Source organism: Rhinatrema bivittatum, chromosome 4, assembly GCF_901001135.1.
Source record: "Rhinatrema bivittatum chromosome 4, aRhiBiv1.1, whole genome shotgun sequence".
Taxonomy (NCBI): Eukaryota; Metazoa; Chordata; class Amphibia; order Gymnophiona; family Rhinatrematidae; genus Rhinatrema; species Rhinatrema bivittatum.
The window spans coordinates 179,331,414-179,347,208 of NC_042618.1; the positions used below are offsets into that span (position 1 = coordinate 179,331,414).

Below are 15,795 nucleotides of genomic sequence, written 5' to 3' on the forward strand. Positions count from 1 at the left end.
AACATTTCATGAAGCCGAGGTGTGGGAGCTGGGCAGTTAGGTACTTTATTGTAGCGTCCTGCAAAGAAAAAGCACTGTACATTATGCGTCGTACATCTCTGTGTTCAAATGATGATGATAATAATAGTGATATCAGAGCTGGGCAGGTTTAGCTACTTTACAGTGCAGCAGCCTGCAAGGAGCTTGGCAGCCGCTTGCTGGGTGTGGATCTGCAGATGCACTGTCAGTGGAGTGACTTCTGCTGGGGCCCTTGCAGTGATGCTATCTGGGAAGGGCTGCAGGGCTTTTCAGTGGTGGTGGTGGTGGTGGTGATGTGGGGAGAGGATCTGACTGTAGGGCTGTGCACGGGAGCAGGCGACCGGGGGCGGGCAGGGGGGAATCGCTTGGGGTTTAGCCGCCGGGTACAGGAGTGAAGTGGGGAGAGAAGGACCAGACCGGGCGGGGCGGGGCGGAGCATGGGCAGGAGAGCGGAGCATAGAGCCATCGCCACGCCCCTACTGCTGCTGGTGCCGGTGCTCGCGTCACCCCGGTAACTGTCTCCGAGTAACTGTGGATCGGAGAGCGGCCGTGGCCGCAGCACGCACGCACGCACGGACGGAGCGCCGTTCCCCCAGGTACCGGGTACGGTGGGGGGGGGGGGGGAGGCGAAGGAAGCGAGGGATGAGGCGGCAGAAAGGGCCGAAGGAAGGGAGGGCGGGGGACTGAGAGAGCCGCAGCTCGGCAACGAGAGCAGGGGGAGAGGGCCGGCCGCAGCCTAGCAATGGGAGCGGGAGGAGAGGGCCGGCCTATACCTCCCGCTTCACGACTTCCGGAGCCCCGAAACACTGCCAAGGCCCACCCACGTCGGACATTCCCCCCTCCCGAGTCACTGCCCCCGGGGCTACCGATACACCGACCCCTGGAGCCCTGAGTTATTGCTCCCGGGCTTCACACACACACTGATCTCCGGAGCTCTCGAGTCAGTACTCCCGGGCTATCCATACACTGACCCCCAAGCCACTGCCTCAGGGTCACGCACACACTGGCCCCCGAAGGTCAGAGTCACTTCACTCTGGTCACACACACGTTCTGAATCATCGCTCCCAAGTTCCACACATCGGCTCTCTTGACCCCTAAATTACTGTCCCCAGGTCACTCACACACAGTTCTGAAGTTCTGAGTCGCTGGCCCCTGGCTCACACAACACTCCAGCTCTGGAGCTCTGAACAACTGCACCTGGGTCACATCATGCATACTGCTCACGGATCTCATGTATACTGGCTTCCCTGTCCCCTGAATCAATGCCCCTGAGCTACAAATACACGGGATTCCAGATCCCTGTCTGCAGGTCATGCACACATGGAGCCCTGAGCCACTGTTCCTGAGCCTGGGTTCACTGCCCCCAAGTCTTAAACCCAGAGCTTTGTTCTGTCCTTGGGGAGGAGGAAGGGGTACATGGGTCCCACATTACCATGGTAGCCCCATCCCTAACATTATAATTTCAGTGTTTCAGGGCTTCACTGCAGTTGATTCAACTGGGACTCTGCATGCTCCTAAGGTCACCCCTGCTTTAATGAATTAATCACCCAGCGCTTAAACCAGGTATTATCATTTGGCTCATAAGAATAGGGGAAACTTCATGGAACTAACAGGTAGCAGATTTAAAACAAATCAGAGAAAATATTTTTTCACTTAGTCTCAAAGCACAATGAAGTTATGGAATTTGTTGCCAGAGGCTGTGGTCAAGCCATCTAGAATAGCTGAGTTTAAAAGGGGTTTGGGCAAGTTCCTGCAGAAAAAGTCCATAAATCATTATTTGTCAGCAAGATTTGGGGAAGTCATCACCTATCCCTGGGCATGAACAAGGAGGAACAGATCTACTCTTTGGGTTCTGCTGGATTCTTGTGACCTTGATTGGTTAGAGACAGGATGCTGGGTTGGATAGATTTTTGGTCTGACTCGGTGTACACTCAGCATGGCACATCTTATATTCTTAGTGTCTGTTCTCACTTTTCTACTGTGTAATGCGCTCTCTCAAAAAAATTGCCCATGTTTCTCATTAAACTTTCAACCACTCCTCAGGTCTTCTCTGGTTCCATCCTTTTGTTCTGTAATTTCTTCCTTACCATGTGTCTAGCTCTCTCTCCACCTTTCTTTTCTTCTGACCTGTTTTCTTTCTTCCTCCCATTTCTAGTTCCCTGTTTTTATCTTTATTTTTCTTTTCTGGATGTATCCTTTCTTCTTTTTTTTCCTCCAAAGGCTTTTTGCCAGGGTTAATGTGCAGTGAGTGCTCTTTTGCTAATGCATTTAGAAATGCACTACCTAGAGTGGTAAGCTTTTGAAGTCTGTGTGCAGGAAAAGCCCTTAAGGTTTACACTTGCAAGAGCTAATTTATGAAAGATCATAAAACATTTATAATTTCATTCATGTATTTCCTGAAGCTAGTTCTATTTGGGGGAATTCAAAACTTTTTTTCATTAAAAAATATCTATGTATTTTCATTTTTTACTTTAATTGTAATGGAGCAATTCTTGCTGAGCTTGACTAACCTAGCCTCTAGATTTTATAATGTTGATACTTTAGTGATTTTAATTTATATCATTCCATTTTTGTTAGTAGAGGCTCAGAGTATTTAGGAAGTATTGCAGGCATCTCTAGTGGATGGATCAGTAGATGGATTTTACCTCTGGAATAGATAATCTCTGAAGAAGAAAGTACATAATTTTATTACCTTGTTGCAGTGGAGTAACTAGACAGAGGGTTAAATGACTTGGTCAAGGTCACACACAGTCACTGGCAGATCTGGGAAGAGAACATGAGTCTGGTAATTTCTACAGGCACCCACAGGCAACTTAGGCATGTGCCTTGGGTGCCAGATTCTGAAGTCACACAAAATATTCTGCTGCTGTCTGATTTCTGGGTGAAGAACCTCCCATCCTGGTCCCCTGCCTATGGGATTCCCAAGGAGATGCAGGAAAATGAAATCAGTCCCAAAACTTCCAAATTATTTGAAACATGCAAATATTTTTATTCATCAAGTCGGTTACTCCATTGCTCAATCAACACAAATTCTTTCAAACACGGGGTCCCCCGACACGGACCCGTGTTTCGCCACACGCGGCTGCGTCGGGGGGACGACAGTGTATTCTTTGCGGTATTCAGACTAAAATTAAAACAAAAAACAGTAAATTAATTCTTGAAAGGCAGGGGCTGATAGTAAGACAGCGGATCTAGTATTATCGAGAAAATTTTTTTAGAGTATACCATATTTATTAATTATTTATTTATTTAAACAAATTTATATACCGTTTTCCAGTAAAATTTACCGATCAAAGCGGTTTACAGTAATACAAACCTTGAAATTAAAGGTTAAAATAATTTGTAACAAATAAAACTTAAATAATTAGGTATGAATAAAAATACATCATGATTACATTATCAATAAAAATAAAATGACTAAGACAAAGAGTGGCCAATTTCCATTAAAAAGTTAAAAGCAGGAAAAGTAGAGAGAACTATGTAAACAAACCTAATTTGTTTTGTACATTCAACTAAGATACTTCTAAATCTTTAAACGCTTCCTGAAAAAGATAAGTTTTTAACGCCTTCTTAAAATCCTTACGATTGTTTATTAACCTAAGCGGGTCTGGCAGTGCGTTCCACATTATGGGGCCAGCAACCGAGAATGCTCTATTCCTAGTCATGCTTAATGCCGCGTTTTTCACTGAGGGGATTTCTAACAGATTCTTCCCAGTAGATCTCAGTTCTCGTTGAGGTCTATAAATATGTAGCGTGAAACACATCCAAGTAGATTCAATGTTATTCAAAAGAGAGTGAATTAACATAATGATTTTATAATGAATCCTGTATTTAACAGGAAGCCAATGTAATTTAATAAATCGGAAGCCGATCCAGTTGGCTGTGATACAGTAAAGACAATGAGAATCGGACGATCAGAAGAAGCCCTTTATTTCAATGCCCGACTCTGGCCGAGTTTCGCTCATAGAGCTGCCTCAGGGGCAACTAAAATTGAACAAATAAATATAAAACCTTAAAACAACACAATTAAATAATTCAAAACAATAAGGACATAAAATACATGTATAGATGTACGTACTTAAATCATAAAATAAAATACATGTATAGGTGTTCAGATAAAAATTAAAATAACACAATTAAATAATTAGAAATATAAAATACATGTATTAATGTGTGAATACAAACAAAAAGTGCTTGATACATGTATAGCTATATAAACTCATGGAATCCAAACAGATTAAAATTGCATTTGGACATCAACATGGTGTAGACAGAAAACAATGAATGAATGATTCAATAGAACTGGAGAGGCTGACTTTCTATGAATGTAATTCTTAATCAGAGGATATAGTGGAGTCAATGTAATCATAGTTAGTGCTTACTTCAATTAGCAGGACTTAAAATATGCCTGCAGGGCTGCTGTCACACTGTCACAATGTCACAATATCATTAGTGTCTAAATAGAAACAACAACATATAGATTTTAAACAAACCATTCATTTGTTATATAATTTTATCTTATACTAGCAATGTTTAAAAATAATAAATGAAGTTCTTACTATTAATTAAAAAAATTCATTCAAAACTATTGAGAATTGCACAGCCAGTAGTCTATAGCACATTAACCATAAGTTATCATCATAATATTAATTGTATAAAATATATAACTAGGACAAACCTTTTGCCAATTTACTTTTAAAAAAACATACTTTTTAAAAAAAAATATAAAAAGGTCATTCCAAATTAAAGGACAGTTTAAAGGACAATCAGGCAATCTCAAGTATAGGCCGTTACAATAGTCTAGACCAGATAAAATTAATGCTTGAAGCACGGAACGATAATCATGAGAAAATAAAAGAGGACGTAATCGTTTGAGAACATGTAGTTTAAAAAATGAGGTTTTCACCACTTTTGAGATGTGTTGTTTTAAGGATAGATTAGTGTCTACCCACACACCGAGATTACGTGCAAGTTTGGTAACTTGAATGGTTTCTTTACCAACAGATATACTAGCAGGCGGTGCATTAGAAGGATTGGTTATAAAACTTAAGCACAGAATTTCAGTTTTCTTTTTATTGAGCTTTAGACGGTTGTGTGCCATCCATTGCTCAATTGTGCTAATATAGATTTGGATCAAGGAAAAGGTGTCTGCCCAAGAAGATTTATAAGGGACAAATATCTGAATATCGTCAGCATAAAGTTTGAATTGTACATTCAATGCTGACAAAATTTGACACAAAGGCAAAAGGTAAATGTTAAACAATATTGGGGACAACGAGGAGCCCTGAGGGGACGCCAGTTGTCTGGGCATATTTTTGAGAAGAAAAGGTACCCATGTTAATTTGACAGGTACGATTTGAAAGGAAGCTACTGAACCAACTCAAAACTGTCGATTTAATGCCTATAAGTTGTAAAGCGGACCATATAGGTATAAATTTTAAATTCAAAACCACAGAGAGGAACAGTACCTACAGAGTACATAAATACTATGGAAAATAAAACTGCTAAAATATTGAGCGCCAAAAAAGTTAAATTCATAGCCGGATTAGAACCTAGTAATCACTATTGATAAAAACCTAATATAATCAAACATAACATTATTCAAATGTGTTTAAATCATGGTATCATCTTAACATTTAGAGCGTGTTATACAAGTGTGCCAACAAGATAGAATCAATATAATGTTTCAAACTTAGCGCACATCATCTAAAAATACTTAGATAACTCCAAAAGTCTAGACTTAAAATACAAAATCAAAAAATACACATATCTTTAATCTAGTACAATAAATCAGAACGCATACATGACAGTCATCCTAATCATGCATATCACAGTGAGAATTTAAATAACCGGGTACCTTTAAAGTTTTAACATCTCAGGCGGCAATTCTGGCAAGGAGCGCCAAGAACGCTGACGTTACTCAATATTTAAAGTGTTTGTTTTGGCGCCAAATCACAACCAATCCAAAGCAGGTTACCGTAGAAACAGACAGCCAATCAGAATTAGACAAGCAGGTAACATAGAAAAAACTCCGGAGATCATTTAAAGGAAGTATTGCCACTCGATTTCATTATTAAGTCCCTCCGGCGAGAGGCTATGTAGTTTAAAAATCCATTTTTGTTCTCTGCGTGCCAAGATGTCAGAAAAACAGCCACCCCGTGGTGGTGGCATAACTACATCGATTATATAGAATTTGATATCGGATTCAGTGTGCCCCATAGACATCCAATGTGAAACCAAAGGAGCTGATTCTCTATTATTTTTAATATTTGAACGATGTTCAATGATACAGGTTCGAATTGGGCGGGATGTTTTGCCCACATATAATTTTGCACACGGGCATACTATTATGTAAATCACTCCCTTAGTTTGACATGATGATGTGAAATTCAGTTTGTATTGAACATGTAATCCAGGATGCTCAAAACTAGTTAGATTGGACGTCAACGGGCACACTCAACAATGTCCACAAGGGCCATGACCTAAAACTTGTGTTGTTACAGAAGTAATGGACTCTGAAAAATGTGAATGTACTAAAACGTCCTTAAGGTTATGACCTCGGCGACATGAAAAGCAAACTGGAACATCAAAAATCTTATGTATAGACAGCATTGGCCAATACTGTTTTATGATGGTAGTGACACGATATATATGGGTAGAATAAGGCAAAATGCAGTTAAAGCAATCATCAGATGATCGAGTTTGTGGTAAAAATAGGTATTCACGATTGGCATAGAGGGCTCGTTTGAAAGCTCTATGAAGAATCCGACGGGGGTACCCACGCTCCTGAAACCTAGCTATCATCTGCTTAGCTTCCATAATAAACTCGTCGCGTGTAGAACAGATCCGTCTTAGTCTAAGTAGCTGGCCTGTTGGGATATTCGACCTAAGATGGGCAGGATGATGACTGTCAAATCTTAGTAATGTGTTTCTATCAGTACTTTTTCGAAAAATGGATGTATTGAAGCTTCCATTGTTAACTGAAACAGTGACGTCTAGAAAGGAAATAGATCTAGAATCGATTATAAAGTTAAATTGCAGATGTTTGTTACATGAGTTAAGCCAATCATAAAACATATAAAATTGGATATCTACGGTAACCTGCTTTGGATTGGTTGTGATTTGGCGCCAAAACGAACACTTTAAATATTGAGTAACGTCGGCGTTCTTGGCGCTCCTTGCCAGAATTGCCGCCTGAGATGTTAAAACTTTAAAGGTACCCGGTTATTTAAATTCTCACTGTGATATGCGTGATTAGGATGACTGTCATGTATGCGTTCTGATTTATTGTACTAGATTAAAGATATGTGTATTTTTTGATTTTGTATTTTAAGTCTAGACTTTTGGAGTTATCTAAGTATTTTTAGATGATGTGCGCTAAGTTTGAAACATTATATTGATTCTATCTTGTTGGCACACTTGTATAACACGCTCTAAATGTTAAGATGATACCCTGATTTAAACACATTTGAATAATGTTATGTTTGATTATATTAGGTTTTTATCAATAGTGATTACTAGGTTCTAATCCGGCTATGAATTTAACTTTTTTGGCGCTCAATATTTTAGCAGTTTTATTTTCCATAGTATTTATGTACTCTGTAGGTACTGTTCCTCTCTGTGGTTTTGAATTTATAATTTATACCTATATGGTATACTCCAAAAAAATTTTCTCGATAATACTGGATCCGCTGTCTTACTATCAGTCCCTGCCTTTCAAGAATTAATTTACTGTTTTTTGTTTTAATTTTAGTCTGAATACCGCAAAGAATACACTGTCCCCCCCGACGCAGCCGCGTGTGGCGAAACACGGGTCCGTGTCGGGGGACCCCGTGTTTGAAAGAATTTGTGTTGATTGAGCAATGGAGTAGCCGACTTGATGAATAAAAATATTTGCATGTTTCAAATAATTTGGAAGTTTTGGGACTGATTTCATTTTCCTGCATCTCCTTGGTGACCTAATAACTTATTGTGGAGAGCGGTGTTGCTCCGTTTATGTTTGTGGATTTCCCCTGCCTATGGGAGCCATAATCTTAAATCCAACCTTTCCAATCTCTTTCTGGCCTTTTGGCTGAGAATCTATTTAGTATGGGGGGGGGCTTGCCCTTCCACCTGACCCCACTGGGGACCTGATAATGTAACGACCATTGCAAAGCAGAACAATTAAAGTTCCTGCAAAGAAAAAAAAAGTTACAGTGAAAACACCATACAACACTTTAAAAGGTTTCACAAAACCATCTGAGTCATAGAACTGGGTGCTTAGGTCCAATTAAAGTAATTTAATGTAGATGAGCACTTTATTCATGGATGTCCATCATATAGCCTGATTCAGGCTTACCGAAGTTACTGCCATTTCACACAGTGGATGTTTCAGGATCTTCTCCATTGTTCGATCTACAATAATAGTAATAATAACACTTATGTCTCCTCTGTGTACACTGGAAACTTTATGGATTTTAGGTACTAGAAATGAGTTAGAAGGCAATCCATCTCAGAAATGGCTGCATGCTTTGTGTTTCTAAGTACTATGATTGTAAAGCACGGAGGGATATGCTTTGCATAAAGGCACTACATAGTTCCAAATTGTTTTTACTATCATGACATTAGTGACACCAGTGCTACATTACATACCAGAAACATTTCTTTTGCCTACAAACTGCGTTGAAAACAGTATATTGGGGACCTCTGCTTTCATTTTGAAATGCAGTGACTTTTTCAAAAAAGTCACTGCATTTCAAAATGTACAGGAGCAGCAACAATACATACAGAAAAAAATGAACTTAGAGATAGCAAAGTTTGAAGTAACATTATAGATAAATGAATCTTAAATAAAAAGGGCTTGCAATGACTCATGTGCTTTTCCTTTCTAAGCAGATTTATCTAAGAAATGGCAACAGTACATACCAAAGATATTGGGGTATGGAGGCAAACCAAGACACTCTTATTCAAGAATTACCTGATTAAACGCAGGACTAAAAAGAACAGTTTACAGGTCTGTGATATATGACTTTATCAAACTTCTGAGAAGGTTTTTTTGTTTTTGGTGACAAAATGCTTCACTTAACATGAAATAAATAAATAACTGATCCTTTTTTTCATTTGTATTACATTTTTCTGAATAATGGTACATATTACAATATGAAATTAAGCTTAATACATAACATCAAGAGAAATTCCAATGTACAGTTTTCTCCCCTTGCTGTACCCCATTCCCAGATATCCAGCTTCCCTTTTTTTATAACGTCTTTTAAGTTTCCACCTTTTCTTTGATATAATATCCCATAGTATAGCAAGCAATATGAATTATACATCAATTTCTTACCACAATTTACAAATTTCAGTCCTATACTATAGATTAGCATGATACCAAGACTTCATATGAGTGAACAAAACTTCCAGAAATCTTAATTTTACAATCTTATCTTGTTATGCAATTGCCTCTTTCCATTGGAATATCTTTGACCAAATAAAAATAAAATTAAAAAAAAAAAAAGGAATATCTTTGACCAATACCAATTTCCTTCTTTCTAACCACAATAACCAGTACAGTGGTAAACCCCATCATGAAATAGAATTGGAAATGATTGTTCCTCCCTTTTATTGTTAAATTGTTCTTATGCGGATTGTTTGTGCTGGTTAAAGTTCTGGTTACAAAGTATACAATTTAACACTGGCATCTCTTGATAAGAGGAAAGCTGGGAGGAAATTGATTTCTTCGTTGTAAATAGATTTTGGCATGGCAGAACTTGGCTAAAATAACTTATGCTACTACTACTCCTACTAAACATATATGCAGGTAAACTTACATGCAGGTAAGTTCAGCTGCAGAGAGCAGAGGCAATCCCAAGGGTGGAGTTGGGGCGGGGTTTGTACTTACATGCTATTACTATTACTAGCAGCAGTAACAAGGGATAGACTTAGTTTTTGGGAACTTGCCAGGTTCTTATGGCCTGGATTGGCCACTGTTGGAAACAGGATGCTGGGCTTGATGGACCCTTGGTCTGACCCAGTATGGCATGTTCTTATGCATGCTTTTTCCCCCAAAAAAGCTCTGTGTGTGAATAGCAGGTGTAAACGTGCAGGTAGTTTTGGTGGGATCGTTTTTAAAGTCAGAGTATGAACGCAAACTCTTTCTTTTGAAAATTGGAGTAAAATCTGTGGGTAAAAGGTTCCTGCAGACTTTACAGCCAATGTGGGCAGTTACAAAAGTACTCCCTTAGGGGTAAATCAAAAGTGGACGTGTTGGTCTAAACTCGGCTGGTACTGTTCACCCATAGGGTTGTCACCAGTAATCAAGCAAACCTGTGCCAGTAATTTTGCTGTGGTTATTGCCCCAGGTAAATTTCTGCACAGAGATTTGTATCTGCTTTCTCTGCGCATAATTTTTCAGCACAGAGCAACATGTTTTTCATTCCCTTGCCCTTTCCTTGTCTCTGAGACTGCCTCTGCAGTGCGCAGGTAAAGGGGCATACACTATTTAACTACACACATATTTGTACCTATAGACAGACAGTGGACAGTTTGTAAAGGCCTGATTTCTGTAGGTGAAATGCTTTTTTAACCTGTGGAAAGAACTTTGAATTCTGCCCTCATAATGCTTTTATTTTTCATGTGCATTTGTCCGATTTGGCTTTTGAAAATGTTCCCTTTAGGATCAGTAATGTGTGAAGCAGAATTTTGGCATCAGACTTTTTAATTAGACTGCAAGCAATCAGACCTTAAGACAAGTTATTATAGACAAGCCGTTAAGCCCGTTAAAACGGGCTACATCCCTCTGTCTCTCACCTCCCCCTCTTTCTCTCTCCCCTCACTCTTCACCACCCCCTCCCTCACCCACTCCTCCCCACCCTCCCTCTCCTATCACTCAGTCTCACTCACTCCCTCCCCCCTCTCTCCCTCCCTCTCACTCACTCAGTCCCACTCACTCTCACTCAGTCCCCACTCCCTCCGTCCTCTCTCTCCCTCAGTCCCACTCCCTCCCTCAGTCCCTCCCCCTCACTCAATCCCTCCCTCCCACTCAGTCATTCCCTCCCCCCTCCCTCTCACTCACTCAGTCCCACTCACTCTCCCTCAGTCCCACTCCCTCCCTCTCTCTCCCAGTCCCACTCCCTCCCTCAGTCCCCCCTCTCCCTCTCACTCAGTCCCAGTCCCTCCCCCTCACTCAATCCCTCCCTCCCACTCAGTCCCTCCCTCTCACTCAGTCACTCCCTCCCACTCTCTCTCTCCGTCCCTCCCTCCCACTCAGTCCGTCCCTCCCTCTCTCTCTCTTCTCCCTCCCTCGCTACCGCCCGCTACTGCCGTCGCCGCCCGCTACCGCCGTCGCTACCGCCGCCGCTCGCTACCGCCATCGCCGCCCGCTGCCGGTACCGCCGCCGCTCGCTACCGCCGTCGCCGCCCGCTGCCGGTACCGCCGCCGCCCGCTGCTGCCACTGGACGCCGCCATTTTTTTTTTCTTTCTGAAGCTGCCTCAGAGCGACGTGCTCGCCCGCACATGCGCGGTAGAGCTGGTCTCTACTGCGCATTTGCGGGCCGTCGGTCACAGGCCATTTATAAGGTAGATTCTGGGCCATATTCAGTGAAGGCACAGAATGCGGAAAACTCCCATTTGAACAAGGCCCTGCTATCTTGTAGTTTACATCTGTTTTCTTAAGTGAGACAATTCCATTTCTGTACATTGACACTGTATCATATTCCAACATTTTTTATGTATAGTTACCATATTTTATTTTTCCCTTCCCACAGGAAATCCTTTTTCCACTCTTTCTGCTGGTGTTGCTGATAATAGTAAGCTCAATTAGTCCAAACAAACGATATGGAAGGATGCCTAATGCTTCTCTTGGTACCCTGGATGATTTCACAGACTCGCAGTTCATCATTGGATACTCACCGGTGACGAACTTTACAAGAAGAATCATGCACATGGTAGCATCTGAGTGCTTCACAAAGGGTATTATTATGTGGATTCATCAAGCTTTCTAGCAATATTCTGATGTAGCCTGCGGAGGCCCTTAAACAAGCTTGGTTTTCTAGAAATATGTAGACTATCCAATTAATATTGAAATTAAAGTCCTGTAATCAAATGCGTTTCACACATACTGTATTTACTGTGAATATCCTGGAAATCTGGCCCAGTGGCAACTTTCGTGAATCAGAGATGAACATCTCTTATTACATTTGTATCTTTGGCATAACTTCTATGCCATGGCTAATGCAATCAATAATCAGTGAAATGTTGAGAGAGCCAAACACTGAAGATATGGTTATTTTTATTACCTTTAGAGAAAGTGGAATTTGGAAATTTCAGTACATGTACTAAATGGATTGTTCCCTGTACATACCCAGATCAGTCCAGACTCCTGAGTTTTGCTTCCCCTCCAGCAGATGGAGACAGAGAAATTTTCAGAAGCACCGGCATATAACCTGGTGTACCATCTGCAACCCCTCAGTATTTCTCTGTCTTCGGCAGATGGAGGCGGTGCAAAACCTGCAGTTCTGAACCTCTTAGTAAAAAAAAAAAAAAAAGCAACAGATTTTTAGGACAGGATTTCCCTCCTAAGAGCTTGGCAGGTCCTGATGAGACCATCCTTCCTAGTAGTAGGGCTGGACGAGCAGGGGTTGGTGACCCAAATTTGCTCCAGTTTTCCAAGCCGGAGGTTGAAAGCTGGTGGTCCAGTTCCTTCACTTTCTGGGTCTCGGGGGAAGAACGAACCTTTACCAAGGCTCCAGATAAGGCTGTCTTTTTTTCTCTCTCTTTGTATTTTGTTGTACTTGGAAAGTTTTGTTTGGGAAAAAAAAAAAAAAGTAGAGAGGTTGTTTGTTTTCTTTTCAGGCTTCGCACAGTGCTCTGTCTAGCCTTGCTGCTGCTTTTCCCCGGTGCTGGTGGTGCAGCTCCGGGAACTCCTCTCCGTTTGTCTTTTGTTTTGTGGCTTCTGGAGGTCCTTTTTTCTTTCCCACCATGCAGCTGTCTCCCGCATGGTTGCATGCTCTGCCAACATGCCGAAGGAGCTTCGATACTCCGTGTGTGATCACGTATTCTCGTGTTTATCACAGGACTCTCACTGCTCCCAGTGCCTCTCTGCAGGGGAAGGCACGTCCTGTGGGACAGCGGCAGTTTCTTTGCGGCAGTGCCAGCACGGTGGGGGGGGGCCCCGAAGGACGCGCGGAGTGGGGCCTGCGATCCGTTCCCACTGAGTGCGGGAATGTTGGCCATTTTGGACCCTTAAGCTGCGAAGTCTCAGTCTGCAGCAGGGGGAGGGGATCTCCTACTGCCACTTTCTCCACCCAATTTAAGCCCTGAGGAGGCCCAGGGGGTCCGAAGAGAGCAATCAGGGGAGGATTCTGACTGTCTTTCTCCTTTTTCTCCAGAATTTGTGCTTTAAATGCACAAAGGTTTTCTGTACCGCCAGGCCGTGGAGCAACCCTCTCACAATCGTAAGGCATTGAGCCCCTCTCTGGTAAGGGGCCCAAGCCCTCACAGTCCTCGGCAGCTACCAGGGTCCGGAGGGTTCGCAGTCCCTCTTGTTCATGGGCTCCAGAGGAGGGGTCCTCAGAGGAGTCCCTCCTGACTGGCTCGCTGGGGGATGTCACCCCGGATGCAGAGCTGGATCATGACCTGCAGGTCCTATCCGAGGATGCAATGAAGGTTCCTGCTGTGGATGGGGACAATCCCCAGGTGCTGCGCCTTTTTCAGAGGGATGAGTTGGGTCCCCTGATTCTAGCTGTCCTGGTGGAGTTGGGTATTCCGGCACCTCAAGAGGATGCTGACCACGAAGATGTGGACCCAGTCATGGTGGACTTACGGGCTCCGGCTAAGACTTTCCTTTTTCCAAGTCCATGAAGAAGTTGATGGTAAGGGAGTGGGATACTCTGGAGACTGTCGTTAAGGGAGCTGAGCTATGGACAAGTTGTATCCTTTGCCGAGGACACTCTGGCGCTCCTGCGGGTGCCGAAGGTGGATGCGTCCGTTTCCGCTGTTACCAAGAAAACAACCATACCCATGATGGGAGCCATGGCTCTGAAGGATTTACAGGACAAGAAACTGGAAGTGCACCTCAAGGATTTTTGAAGTCTTAGCTTTAGGCATCCGGGCTGCTGTCTGCAGTAGTTTTATGCTCAAGGCTTCCTTGAGATGGGTGCAGCAGCTTCAGGAGGGTAGAACCTTGTCGTCCTATGAGACTAAGCACATGGAGCATCTTGAGGTGGTGGTCGCTTATGACTCCAGTGCCCTGTATGATTTTCTTCGTACTTCGTCAAGAATGATGGTGTTGGCTGTCTCTGCTAGGAGGCTCCTCTGGTTGCAAAATTGATTGGCTGATGTTTCCGCTAAGGCTCAGCTAGGGGCTCTTTCATTTAAGGGGAATCTCCTTTTTGGGGAACATCTCAAGCAGCTCATAAAACTCTTGGGTAAAAACAAAGTCCACAAGTTGCCAGAGGATAAGCCCAAGGGGCCAGAGGGCAAATCCCACCACGCTGACATTTTCAGAGCCATCAATGTTTTCGCCAGAGTAGAGCCCCGGCTACGGGACAGAGACAGGCCTTGGGGAAGTCACAGCCTTGGAACCAGTTCTTTCAGGCCCGCAAAGCGGGCAGGAATATCTCCAGCCAGGGCTCTGGCAGCAGCAAGTCTATCCAATGAAGCGAGGCTGGCCCACTCTTTGGTCCTAAGGATAGGCAGTTGTCTCTCGCACTTTTATGAGGAGTGGGTCAAAATAACATGAGACCAGTGGGTCTTAGACGTCATAAACGAGGTTATGCTTTAGTTTGCTCAGCCACTCAGAAGTCTTTTTCTGCGAATCCCTTGTGATACCGCTGGCAAGGAGTTGGTAGTGCAGCAAACTCTCAAGCTTCTGCGTCTTTTCGTGGCCATAGTTTCTGTCCCTCCGCTCGAGAGAGGCCAGGGCTGTTATTCTATTTTGTGGTTCCCAAAAAGGAGGGACCTCTTCGTCCAATTCTGGATCTAAAAAAGCTAAACCTGGCTCTCAAAGTACCACATTTTTTAAAAGAAACTTTGCGGTCTGTCATTGCGGCGTTCGGATAGGGGGATTCCTGGCATCCTTGGATTTGACAGAGGCCTACCTGCACATTGGGATCTATCCGGAACATCAGCAGTTTCTCAGGTTCATGATCCTGAGGGAACATTTTCAATTTTGCGCCCTTCCATTTGGTTTAGTGACAGCTGCATGGACTTTCACCAAAGTGATGGTAGTGATTGTGGCGGCTCTCAGGAGAGAGGGGGTTCTGGTGCACCCTTATTTGGACATTTGGCTGATTTGAGCGAAGTCACAGGACCTATGCAGTCGAGCGGTGGAGATGATGATGCGCCGTTTGCAATCCCTGGGTTGGGTGGTAAATCTTTCCAAGAGTCATCTTCTCCCTTTGCAAATTCTGAATTTTCTGGGAGCACCTTTTGATACTCAAGCCGGGAAGGTTTATCTCCCAGAGGAGCGCATTCTCAAGTTACAGTCTCAGATCCAGAGTCTCTTGCAGACCCAGGTTCCCAGAGTCTGGGATTACTTGCAGGTCCTTAGCTCCATGGCATCCACCTTGGAGCTTGTTCCCTGGGTGTTTGCTTATATGAGACCTCTTCAGCGGTCATTGCTGTCCCGTTGGAATCCAGCCTTGGAGCAATTTCATCTCCCGCTCCCTCTTACCGACTCTGCACGGTCCAGTCTGTCTTGGTGGCTTTTGCCCAGTCATCTGTGCCGTGGAGTGCACTTGGAGATTTCGCACTGGACAGTCGTGATGATGAATGCCAGTCTCTTTGGATGGTGAGCAGTA

General features: G+C 43.1%; 1 protein-coding gene across 2 annotated transcripts in view; it reads left to right on the plus strand.

Moving 5' to 3' along the window:
* Nucleotides 1–501: 501 nt before the first annotated feature.
* The window catches only part of ABCA5 (ATP binding cassette subfamily A member 5), a 510,372-nt gene continuing 495,078 nt past the window's right edge, over nucleotides 502–15,795 (plus strand). Inside the window, exons 1-3 of one of the 2 annotated variants that reach the window (XM_029599288.1) lie at nucleotides 502–614; nucleotides 8,893–9,010; nucleotides 11,761–11,965. In XM_029599288.1, the coding sequence (XP_029455148.1) occupies nucleotides 8,906–9,010; nucleotides 11,761–11,965 (310 nt within the window). In that variant the 5' untranslated portion in view covers nucleotides 502–614; nucleotides 8,893–8,905. Of the gene's footprint in view, nucleotides 615–8,892; nucleotides 9,011–11,760; nucleotides 11,966–15,795 lie in introns of those variants that run through there. The other variant, XM_029599289.1, reaches the window with a different exon arrangement.